This window comes from Corvus brachyrhynchos, unplaced genomic scaffold (assembly GCF_000691975.1).
Source record: "Corvus brachyrhynchos isolate BGI_N302 unplaced genomic scaffold, ASM69197v1 scaffold56, whole genome shotgun sequence".
NCBI lineage: Eukaryota > Metazoa > Chordata > Aves > Passeriformes > Corvidae > Corvus > Corvus brachyrhynchos.
Window position 1 is genome coordinate 8774745 of NW_008238664.1, and position 12842 is coordinate 8787586.

Genomic DNA, 12842 nt, shown 5'->3' on the forward strand with positions numbered 1-12842 from the left:
TTAATGAACAATTAGTGTACTTCAACAGCATAACATTTTACAGGACACAGAAAAAGTATAAAAGATTCCTCTAATTCCTCAAGTTTCTTAGTTAGCTATAAAGGCTTAGATGCTGGATTCCTAATTATGTAGAAAAATTATCGGCCCGTGTTGACAAATGGACCTTGTTAACTCCAAACAGTATAGCAGCAGTGTAATGCTGTAGAGTACTAGAGTTTGAGTGAGGTTCTCTGCAGAAGCCTTAGATTGGAAAGGCATATTAAACTGAGATATGTTTCTCTGAATCAATAATAATAATAATAATAATAATAATAATAATAATAATAATGCCCAAGTCCAAAATAAGATAGTGAAAGGCCAAATGGTGCATCAGATGCTGCCTCCAAGAAAGGGGCACACGGTCAAAACAGTGGTTGGAGGCCTGACTAGACAAAGGCCAGGGCAGTTGCCTTTGGAGCTGCTTTGGGACACAAAGCTGGACCATTCCAGCTGCCCATTTAGGCAGGGACTGTCTCAGATTAAGAATTACCAGAGATACCACACCTCATGGTATTTGAAGTGTCCCCTTTTCAACTCAGGAGTTGAAGTCCTGCAAATCTGCAAAGACAACATTGCTTGGGAAAGGGCAACAAACATACTTCTAAATGACCAGAGATCTTTTTCAGTTTTAGAAATAATTAGGTCATTCATGGATCTGTTGTCTAGCAAAAGTGTGCCATTTAGATTTAATTAATACACATGAATTTTTTTGGTCTGATCTGAGAGTTATTTTGGCTCAGATCCCAAACAATGACTTTCAGCCATACTGTTTGATGTTGGAGTCTGTCCCTGTTCATTGAACTCTCCCATGAAATTCTAGGCTTAGGAGTCAGGCTTTCAAAGCAGGAACTGGTTTTAATTATTAAAGAAAGTAAGACCCATAGACCATAGATGAGTTCCAGATGATTGCCCAAATTTCCCTTTTTTCTCAGTTTTAACTGGACACAGTTAATTTATATGGTGCCTAACACAACTTTAAGAAATAATCAACATTATACAGACCTAATTCTATTGAATTTTTCTGTCTGACATTCCAATAGAAAGAGTGAATTTTTAGTGAAAACAGCCTGGTTTGGTATTTATAACACAAGCATTGCAGGACTTGTAACCTAAAAATTAAATAGACCAAAAACAAGTTTGAAAATTACTCCACTGGGATAGGTTGTATTTTAACAGGTAGTTAGGTGAATACCTTCGTGGTCCAAGGAAGATCTTTATGCTCCCAAAGGTAGTAATTAGGTCTTGACACCAATAAGGAGCAAATTCTGGACCCTTACAAATATTCTGACCTGTTAAGCCTGACATGCTAGAACGAGGAGATAACGTATCTTTTACTCTCTTTTTCCAATTTTTGTCCATGTTTGGTACTCTAAGGCAGCATTTCCTGAGGTATTTTTCTCTGTTGTGAAATAAACACACAGACAGCTGTAAATGTGGATTCAGGCCCTCCTCTGTTTTGGAGATGTTCAGTTTTTCAGGTCATTGATCTTGAAGCAGCAAGGAGCATCGTGGGGTTAGGGTATTTTGGGTATGGAACCAAATGAGTGTTGCAACAGACTATTTAGCGTGGCATTGCAAACCAGCAGTGGTCTGTGGCTTAAAACCCATTATACTGAGCACTAAGGGTATGTCTGTACTAGTAAGCAGGGCAGTGCAATGGGAACAAGTCCATGTAGTGAAAAAGTTACTGCTTACCTGATGATCACACTATATAGATTTAATTTCTATGCCTGATGGTGTGGATCCACCCAAAAGAAATGAGTTTCTCATGCTCTGGAACTACTCTGCAATCCAAAGCACAACCAACAAGTGGGGTCTGCTCAGATGTTTGCTTCAAAAGTAAATATTTGAAATAAAGGAGTACCAAGTTTTTTAACTGTTCCATGAAAACTCATGCAGAAAGTTTGATTTTCATGTATGTTTTTGAAGCTGACACTTTTCCCTTAAGCTTCCAGACATTCCAGTCTTTGAATATTTGAGGCATATTCATAAATGGAATAAACAGCAGAGGGTGGCTGTCGAGTGGTGGGCACTCGATATTATTTAGTAAATTTCATTATACAGGCATCAGCGCTCTAATTGTTTTGCAAGATGTACCCAGCAATGCAGCTGGTGAAGAGCTCCCTTTCTTATCAAAAGATGATTGCAATTATTATATGCAAGGCTCTAAAAGCCTATTTGATGTTGAATTAAATTGATTAGAATGCAGACGTGCATTTTTTCTAATAAAGATTTATCCAGATTTTGAAAGGAAATTATCTCTACACACCACAGCTTGTCATATGAAATGATTTTTAGTAGTATAACCTTTGAGCCAAATAAAAACAGTAAAAATGGAGAAATATAGATTTATTAAAGTAATGAAAACTGTACAAAAAGTCTGTATTTTTCATGCCAAACTTCTATTTTTCTTGCAGCCAAAGCAACGTACATCCATAGTATCTTCTCTGGAATTTCACCGAATGAATCACAGCCACAATTATTTTGAAATCAACCCACCCATTGGCTGTGCAAGTTTTATTTCTACTCCTGCAATCAGTCCAGCTAATTATTCCTTTGGATCTCTGGAATACAGTCTTGAAGAGAAAGAACATCCAGGTATAGAAAAAAAGCTTACTTTGACTGTCAACAAAGCTTTATAAAACTTTAGGTCTTTGGGGTTAAGTTGGAATTGCTGTTGTCTTTGGTAGTAAAATACATTTATCATAAATACACTGAATTATTCCTGATTTTTTCCTTCTACTCTACAAGAGTTTTGATATTTTATGACTAGTATTATGAAACATAATTTTTCCCTGAATATGATATTTTGAATAAACAAAACCTTTTTTTTCCAGACTGGCCTAGAATTTAGGTATTGTAGCTTTTGAAATTATGATGATTTGTACATCTACTTTCACCATTGTGTGGTCAATACACTCCAATAAGAGTTTTAAGTTGAAAAAATGTAATTAGAAATCATTATGTAACCAGCAGTAAAGATAAGGAAGGGAAACTTTCTAAGAAACCTGTTACTGCATGTTGTTTCTGCAGTAGCAATGGGATTCATTAAAGTAAAACTTCAATGTATTTGTGCTGATGATAAGAGTTGAATAGAATGATAGTGTGATTGTAATGGGGAAGGACTTATCTGCAAGTAGAGATTCACATAATTAAAATGCTTTAAGAAGGATTAAAGTATATCCTTTTTCACATATCAGAACTTCAGGAATGGGAAATTGTCAGTAAAGCAAGCATTTGGCTTTTTCCCTTCAAATTCAATGTGCAAGTTGCTTTATATAGGCTAAACTTGTAGCAGAAGGGTATAGTATTTGGGAAAGCTGATGTATTGAAGCAAATATCTTTGATAGCTAGTTTATGGGATTTGCAGATCAAATTCTAAAGGGATATTGTATTTAAAATATAAATAGGAGTAGATTACTGTAAAATAAAAATAACACAAATGTTGAAATTCAGTGCTATTATCAATTGGCTTTTGTAGTATTGATCTTGAAATGAGATGAATCCTCTTCATTCCTAATTGGTAGAGTTTAAAAATTCTGAAAAGCATTGCTTTTAAAAGATTAAAAAAATTATTTCCATAGCTGGATTGATAGAAAACTATATTGTTAGGAAACTATTGTGAAATAAGAGTGAGAAATCCTATTTTCTTTGATGAAGAGAGAGTTAAAATGATCAGAAATTACTAATTTTGGTTTTTTGGAATATAATATAAACAAAGATAATATGTATCACTAACTTTGAAGCTAACAGAATGTGTTTATATGATGGATATAGTAAATATTTTCAAACTTAACTAGAAATAATTAGTTTTAATGGTATCTTTTATTCCTAGGTCTGGGGTCATTTGACTCTTTAAGGTTTTGGTTGTTTTCTGTATTACTGTAAATTCTCTTCAGCAATCACAATTTTATTCTGGGTAGTTGAATGATACAGAATATTTCTTGATGTTTAAAAGCAAAGATAAGAAAACGGAAAGAAAATTTGCTGACATTACACAATTAACTTCTCCAGATTTCTGCTGTTGCGCAGTTCTGTTAAAGTTCTTCATAGTACCTGGGTTCACTTGACTCTTATCTTCTTTGGTTAAATTTACAATGGACTACACTCAGTAACTTCTAATTACTACACTTAATTTCGTCTGAGATTGGGACTATAAGGTCATGCTTAGTAGAATTTTATGTTTCTAATTTGGGGATGATTTCATTTATGGATTGAGTGAAAGCTGGATTTCCTCTTGTCTCTGCCTAGAAAGCAAAGAAAAAATAACAGGCAAAATGACTGAAGTTCAGGCCATCTTCTACAAGCATTTCAATAGTACATTTTACCATCAGTAAATTATTGATTTACCATTATTAAATAATTATAGTAAAATTACAATTCCACCTTCCATTCTCAGCTGGTATCCTAGAATTATTTAAGTAATATACAGGATCACATATTGGACAGAATATTAGCCTGCATGAAAAAAACCAACATTTTATTTTGATCATTTAGTTCCTTTCAACTCCTTACTGATAGATGATGCACGGTAACTCTGCAAGAGACAAGGAGTACTAATGTGGAAAGGGAATAACAAAATCTGGAAAGAACAGATCAAAATTGTCTCTCTTGGAAAAGTCTTTAAGGCATGTCTCTTATCTACAATGTTAAAAGCTGAACCTTGAATAATAATGGTCAGCAAGGAGCATCAGAAACAGTGTTCTGTGTTGTGCTGCAGCTTTTCTCTGCTTTAGCTAGCTGTAGTTTCACTGAAAGGTTCCTTTTTCCTTTTCGAGATCTACAGTGACAAGTACAATTCATCATATGACCTAATTATAATCTTCTGAAAATTCATGGAAGATCTGCATCCTAAAAGAATGTTTAGTTTAATAATAATTGAGGATTTGTTTGCGTTTGAGTGAAACAATTAAAATGCTTTTTACAGGATTTCTAAATCAGAGACTTCCATTCAAATAAGGCATTAGTATTTCCCTACTCAATTTCAGTGCTTTTTATGTTTTCTTCAGGAAATTTGCAATGATTCATTATCATTCAAGTAAAAGTGAGAGATGAATACAACAAAATAATTATTCAAATTCTCAAGTCTTCATAATTTTACCTCAGTAGTCTGCTACCGAAGAATAATCAACCCCTTTTTATGTTTGGGGATTGCAGTTTTACTCTTGGTGTTTGCTAATTCCCTACATCCCCTGATTTGAAAAAGGGGTCCCAATTTTTAAGAAGTGTATTTCTATCAAATAGAAAAACACTGAACTCTCCACAGCTGTGTATTATCTGAATGACAGCATATGACAACATTTCTGTTCAATTATCTGGAGAACAGTCCACATACCATGGTAAATATTTGCTTTAGCTTTGGCATCAGATGGCCTTGTAGAGTAAACAAACCATGTATGTTGCATGCATGGATGGCAGGAGATACCTCAATATCAGATTGCCTGAGGTAAGGATAAAGACTCTGTCCTTTTTTTTGAGCTTTAACTGGTGGAAGAATCTGCAACAAGTTGATGGGAACACTTCTTACTCCAGTATGTGTAGAGCAGACTATGTGAATGCAGCTTTGGTGTGACCTGTTTTCAGGGCTTTATCTGAAGCTAGATCACTGACATCAGAGAAGCATTCTCGAATTCCCAGTGAATGGTCATGCTTTCATAGCATTGAATTTCACCCCAAGTTGGAGGCCAGTACATCCCAGTAATGTCAGGTATTACACATAGTAGTATAGTAAGTTACTATACTAAAAGTGGGATCACTTCATTGCACAGGGAAGTCATTTCTGTATGTAACTCCATCCTGGCAAGATGTGTGTAACTTTCTTGATCATCTGAATACATGTTTAGTAGGTGTTCTGTAAGATAACACAAATGAAAAATTGAATACCTGATGATCAGGTGATTGTTGTTTGTGAGATGTTCCTCATGTAACTTTGACCATGAGCTAAGACCACAGATGTGCAAGATAATTCACTCCAGGAGAGGGCAGCCTGGGCTTTCAGGGAAATGCCTGTCTAATATAGATCTCTCTGCCTTGTTTTCTACATCCCTCAAGCTCTCTTGAAACTGTAAATCTTAAGGATTGAAGGCAACAAAATTGTGGCCATTTTGGTAGCATCAGCTTGGCATAATAAACACTAGCAGCTGAAATTGTCAGTCTGGATGACTTTCTTTTTCATTTTTGCTTGATCAGTCGGAATAATGGATCTTTCTCTAACCCGTATAATTTCATTATGTCTTCTTGTCCTGAGTATAATTGGGCCATGAAATTAAAAAGACAGTTCTGCAGAGGTTCTTGTTCTGTTTCAGATCACAAAATAGGTCGGTACTCAGATTCATGTATGCTGCAAAAATGTCAGCAGACGTCTGAAGGTAACCTCATTACAATTTTTATTTTCAGTCCATGAAAATCTGTACATTTTCAGTAAGTTCAGTATGCCATTTATTGTAAAAGAGGATACAGTTTTTCTCTCATCTTGTGGTACTGAGAAGTATTTAATTAGTTTATCTCTTAGTTAGAAACCCTATCTCCACTGGAGAGGACCTTAATATAGCTGTTAGTGCTTTTATATGCCATGTCCTCTGACTGTGAGAGACATTATTTAATTCATCTAAGAAGGCTACATTTTTCCTTAAAACAGGCCAGAATGTACAATTCAAGAATTTAATCTTTAACATATAGACTATAATTTTTTCTCTTCTACTTTTGAAAAAGTTATATTTGACTCACACCTTCGATTTCTTCTATAAGTGTCTTCAGATCTTTCTTTAAAGTACATATCTGATGAAATTGTTATGTCTCACAAGCCCTATTCCAGAAGCAAAAGTAGCCCTAAAGGCCTGAAACTTGCAGTTTTGTCTTTCTCTTTTGAGAGAATCAAGAAATACAGCCTATTAGAATTAGAAAATTGTTTCAGAGATCTGGCCTAAAATTCTTGGCTATGTTGCATTCCTAGATACAGTTAGAACTTATTCTGCTGCAGGAATGTTTCTTTAGGTGACAATAACTAAGCTGATCTTCGAAGTAGATCACATATTTGTCAACATTACTTTCTCATTCAAGTATTTCATTTATTAAGAGCTGATAGGAAAAGATCAAACTGTGATGTCTATGTAGACTCTTCAAGCCTTGTTTCTTCAATTATAGAAAGTTTTGAAATTATTGGAAGTGAAACACAAAATGAAAGGAATACAAAGAAGAAGAAAATAACTTTTATTGCCACACCATTTTTAGGTGTGCTGCATGCAAGTCCATGGTACGCTGTCTTTATTAACAATACCTCACTAATTAGCAAAAGAATGCATGATTTTCCAGTGACAGAAAAAGGGGAAAATATTGGCTTGCAATGAAATAGGAATAATCAACAATTTTGGTAGATAAAGCATTCCCATCTCCTTTATATGGACACCTGTACATCCAGTTATGGAATATGTGGAAAAACTGGTATTACAGGTTTGTACCAATGTGTCATTGGTTGAGAACTCTTTTCCAGATGAAACGCCTTTGAAGGTAAAATTGAGGCCCTCTTTTCTCTGGTTTTTAATTTTCCTTATCATTTTCTTGATTACAATGCAACAAATTCTGCCAAGGCATTCTTCAAAACATGTTAATTCTAACCTTTTCATCTGTGAAGATTATATGTTTTTTCCCTATAATTTATACCTAAGTTCAACTGAGTGCCATTAGTAAGATATAGTAGAGCTATTCCAGGAACTGCTACTGGGGATCATACTCAGTACTGTCTCATACAGTTTATTTTTTGTTCTAATTAACTTGTCCAGCAGATGCAGCATGTTCAGGTCTCCTTATGTTGCCCTTCTTTTTGCTGCTTCTAATTTCAGCCTTTTCACAGTTATCTGAGGCAAGACATGGTCTGTCCCACAGGGACAGAGAAATGTAGGGTTGATTAATATTATAAACTTCTCTCTGTTAACTATTATTTTCTTTGCACCGTCCAGTTTCAAAGCAGTGTATTTCATGAAGCTCATTGTAATTATATCTCAGTGTTACAAATGTGTCAACATGTCCAAAAATCTGGTGGCAGAAAGGTCTGCTGAGGCAATACCTGGAAAGCTGTGGATGAAACCAATTCCTGTTGTTCCAGTCAAAACCAGTATACCTTATTTCAAGAAACTGGTGTGTGCTAGTGCTTGCATGAAACATTTGATACAAAATGCCCCTAAATCTCATGCCACCTGCACTTAAAAATAATCTCCTTGGAATTAGCCATATTATTCCAACTTAAAGTTCATGACAGTGTTACCCAGCCCTTCAGTAATGCCTCTGCAGTGTTGTCATTCAGTCTTTTGTGAGGCTTAAGGGAATTATCTGGGCTAAACCCACTTAGTTGTTCATGTGAACCTGCTCTCCAAACATACTGTCTCACATGTCACTCACTATGCGGACATCCTGATTGCTAAAAAATGGTAAAGTAATATGAAAATAAAACAATTTATAGCAAGCATATTGGGGTAATAAAACTGCAGAAGGGTCTCAAATCCCTGTTGTCAGATATAGCACTGGATGTGTTAATCAAACAAGAAATTACACAAACAGCTTATCTCTTTTCAAATCAAATTCTGAACCATCTGACCACATGTGGAAAGGCATGTGTTGAGCCATGTGCCTGCCTATCTTTTATTCAAATAGCTATTCACAGGATTTGCTCTTTTCAACAACATTATTTGCTTATTATAAATAAAGCCAGTTGGCAACTGTTGACAATACAAGGGGGAAAAGATCCCTTGCAATATTTAAGATATATTTACTAATTTTGAAAACCTGTATTCTTAGGCCTCAGTCTGGCAAGGAGGAAGGTAGGAAATAGAACAATGCTGTGATGATGCTGGAGATGAGAATTTTAGAGACTGTCCTAAAAGTGGAGAAAATTTTCCTCAGGATCCTTAGGAACACTGTGTGTTACACTGCTATCAGGTTCAGGAGTTGGCTATTTCTCTGAATCTTTTTTTGCCTCTGAAGTAAGCATAATGTAAAGCTTACTGCAATGTATGCATGTTTGTATACATGTCTATTTGCAACTATTAAAATCTTTTACACTTCGTTTAGTTGCATGCATCCCCTTCCTTGAGAGATGTCAGCACAGATAAATAAAATTAATCGTATCATAAAATGATTCCCTGAAGGAGCAACAGATATTACCATATTAAGTCAATAAAGACTTTCTAAGAGCCTTTTGAGGAACCATTTTTTGAGGTTATAAGTGCAGCTGTTAGAAGTAATATAATTAAATTTTTTATTTATCTAAATTTAATGTAGTTTTTTCCAGGTGTAATAACTATCCTGACGTGTAAGGTCAAAAGAAAAAATATTTTCTGTAATGTGTCATTTACAACTCATAGCCATTTCTAGAAGCAGATTAACTATAGACAGTACTCATATTTTTCTGATTGCCATCTTAGTCAGCTCTTTGCTTTGCTGTTTTGGTTCGGTTTTTTTACTGAGCTGAAAGCAAAGTAAGTCCTTAACTTTTTAGTAGGACCATTTGCAGAGACAGATTGTTTTAGTCTTTAGGCTGTCACCATGCCTTGTATTGTTCCCTTACCTTTCCATTGGACATTTTGTAAATAAGATTGACCAAGCTTTGGAGGGATGCTCTTGAAAATTTAATCACTTCATCAGTCAGAAGAATTGCCATTGCAAGATGAAGGCAATGAGCAAAGAGCACTAAGATGTCTCAGTCTTCAATTCCTCACAATATTGTTTGTGGTACAGTTTTCTTTCACCCTATGAATGCATCTAAACTGATTGTAACATTATTTAGAATACTCTGTCTTACCTCTCAATCTATTTTTCTTTTCCTGTGCCATGTCCTCTTATTCATATTTAATCACTTTTCTGCTTCTTCTCCTTTGTTTCTTTTAGAAAGCTTTCTACTCACCAGCTGTATTTCTGAGCCCTGCGTGAGATGATTAGAACTGAAGGAAATGGCAAAATGTGCCTGGTTTTTTTTTAAGAACTTTTAGGCCTCTGAATATACTTAGTGATGTCCAGTTTTAAGAAAAACAAAAAGCTCTCTGTATTACATACCAGCCAGTAACAAAAAAAAATCATGTTTTCTCCTAAGGCCATTCTGAAATTAAAGACAATTTTTGTTTCTCCTTCTTGCACACAACTCATTAGATCTCTTTCTTTTTTTTTCTGTTCCTTGCTGTCCAGTTGTAATGCTAGTATCATTTGATGTAACAATCATCTCTCTCTATGTTGTTCCAAGCTATATTAAAAAAATGAGGTGGGAAAACAAGCCTTCTTTACTTTTGGTGAATATCCAAAAAATAGGGTAGAGCCAGTCTTACTCATTAGCTAATTAACTACGTATTTTATAAACAGCTCTAGTGGAACAACATAAACATGACATGTATCAGAGTACATTGCTGATGGTAGTGTTCTTGTGGAAAATGAACATTTGATGCCATTTAGTGAAAGAAGAAAACTGAACACGAGTCTCCCTCATTCTGGAATAGCCACTGTCATTTTTCCTAAAATGGATATGTTGCTATGAGTTCCAGAATTTTGATTCCAGCCTTGAAAGCCCTTTTTTCTGCAGGAATTGATCAATAAATTTGAGACAATTTCATGAATGGTTTCAGAATGACTGAGTACATCTTACTATAAACCAAGATAAAATATTTGCATCTGGTTTTTGCTATATTGAATAACGTCTATACAGTGGATAGTTTGATTTGTAATTAGAAATTTAAAAATTTAAAATATTCCTTGCTTTTGGGAGCATTTATATCTTTTGGTAGAAATGATTGTTTGTACAAATTCAGTATATAATAAAATTGAAACTCTAAAAATTTCTTGGAAAATCCACAGAAACACTATATGTTACACCTAATTTAGCACTTGATCATAAAAATTCTGTATATGACTTTTCAGTTCCTATTTATAATTGCAATGTAGCTCTAACTGTAACGTTGAATAAATTGAAAGCATTTTTTTTCCATTTCTAATTTTGATTTAGTTAGAGATTGATTATCTTCTTAGAGTTATGCAGACGATTCACTGGGAGTCTGGACTTAATCATTTGAAGAAGAAAAATGCAGATGGCCATGTCTGAGGAAGATAGAAAGCTGTACTCTGAAAATATGTCAGAACTGTCAGATACCCAAATGAATAAGTTCTCAAAAGTTTAGCAAAATAGGACAGAAAATAGTAAGAGTAAAGGTTTATCTACCCTGTGCTGTATTTGACCAATTATGAATGCCTTTGGGAAATGTGTAATTGCAAAACAAAAGCATAGTGACACCTCCTCAGAATGTTACAGCATTTGCAGCCCAAGGTCCTCCTAAGCCCAAGTACCTCCTGGATATTTCCTGTGTGTTATGTAACCTAGTAGATTTATGTTCCATGGATTTATCCATTCTCCATGCAACCAATATGCAATTTGTGTTCCCACAAGGAATTTTTGCCAGGAGTTACACATTTAACTAAGTATCTAATCACCATGAGGGAGTTGCATCTTTTGTTTCCAATAATTTCAAAACTCAGAAGGCTGAAAAGTGGGTCCATTGTTTATGTTCTAGAGCTTTCATTTGTGTGACTTGTATTCAGCAGATTGTGACACTGTCTGATACCAGTTTTCTGCATTTCAACAGCATGGTTCATAGAACTAAGATTCTCAGTTCCTGAGACATAGAATAATTTTCTAATCACAGAATCACAGAATATTCTGAGTGGGAGGGGACCCACAAGGATCATCAAGTCCAGCTCTTAAGTGACTGGCCCATACAGGGATCAGACCTGCAACCTCAATGTTATTTGCAGCATGCTCTGACCAATTAGCTAATCTCATGGCTTTTTTTTTCTAGTTACGCATATTTTTCTTATATCAAAGGAAGACTTTTGTTAAATCATTTTAAAGGAAAGTCTTATTTTCACTTTTGTTAGTGTTCTGTAGATCTCATAAGGAGCTATTTATTGTTTATGTATTTACAAGGATGAAAGTGTTGAGGACTTACTCTGTAGTGGCATTATATATGCTCTTTCTTAATATTTAAGTCATGCTGAAGTGCCCTGTTAAGAAAAAACTCTGGATCAATCTTGTACAGCTCACAAGGAATAATATTAATTGTCTCCTACAGATTTTATTTTTAAAGAAAATAGTTAAGAATTGGTGCCTCCAGCCATATCTCCTAGAATGGCAAGATTCTCTATAATTCTTCCTCCCCAGAATCCATTTTGTCAACAGTAGAGGTAACACACACCTCATGTCATCAAAAAGACCAAACACAGACTTCCCCATAGCCTCACCAAGGAGTTTGTGCCACACTTCTGATGATCTTTTTAAAGTATTAGGTAGATTGTACCTTTGATAATGGGATCTGTGTTTCTGGCAAAAGTCAGTCTGTAAGTGGCTGTAGAGAAGTATGTCCTTGTGCAATTGTTTGCAACTTGTTTGCTTGTCAAGAAAGAAAAATCATCATGCAAAACCTCAATCTATATGTGAAAACCCAAAGACATGAAAAAAATAATTTCACCATACCATTTTAGTAAAACTTTAATTAAAAATCTAGTTTAGTTTAAATACATCTCTGGGGCCCAGTATGCCTGCTTTTTAAAAACTAAATTTAAGTTTTCTTCAAATATAATGCTCCCCAAGCAGCTTTTAATTTATGAAAGTATCAAGTTAAAAGATACATACATACACACATACACACACACACATATATATGTATATATATATGTATGTATGCATGCTTGAGAGCTGTTTCTTCTGTGGTGACCAGTGATAGGACCTGAGGAATGGCCTGAAGTTGTGTCAGGGAAGGTTTAGGCTGGTATCA

The 12842-nt window shown here is 34.9% G+C and overlaps 1 protein-coding gene across 6 annotated transcripts in view; it reads left to right on the plus strand.

The window, feature by feature from the left end:
- The window catches only part of ANKS1B (ankyrin repeat and sterile alpha motif domain containing 1B), a 413548-nt gene that overhangs the window by 152306 nt on the left and 248400 nt on the right, over window positions 1-12842 (plus strand). For all 6 annotated transcript variants that reach the window (XM_017737794.1, XM_017737792.1, XM_017737791.1 and 3 more), the window contains exon 12: window positions 2457-2637. In XM_017737794.1, the coding sequence (XP_017593283.1) occupies window positions 2457-2637 (181 nt within the window). The remainder of the gene's footprint in view (window positions 1-2456; window positions 2638-12842) is intronic.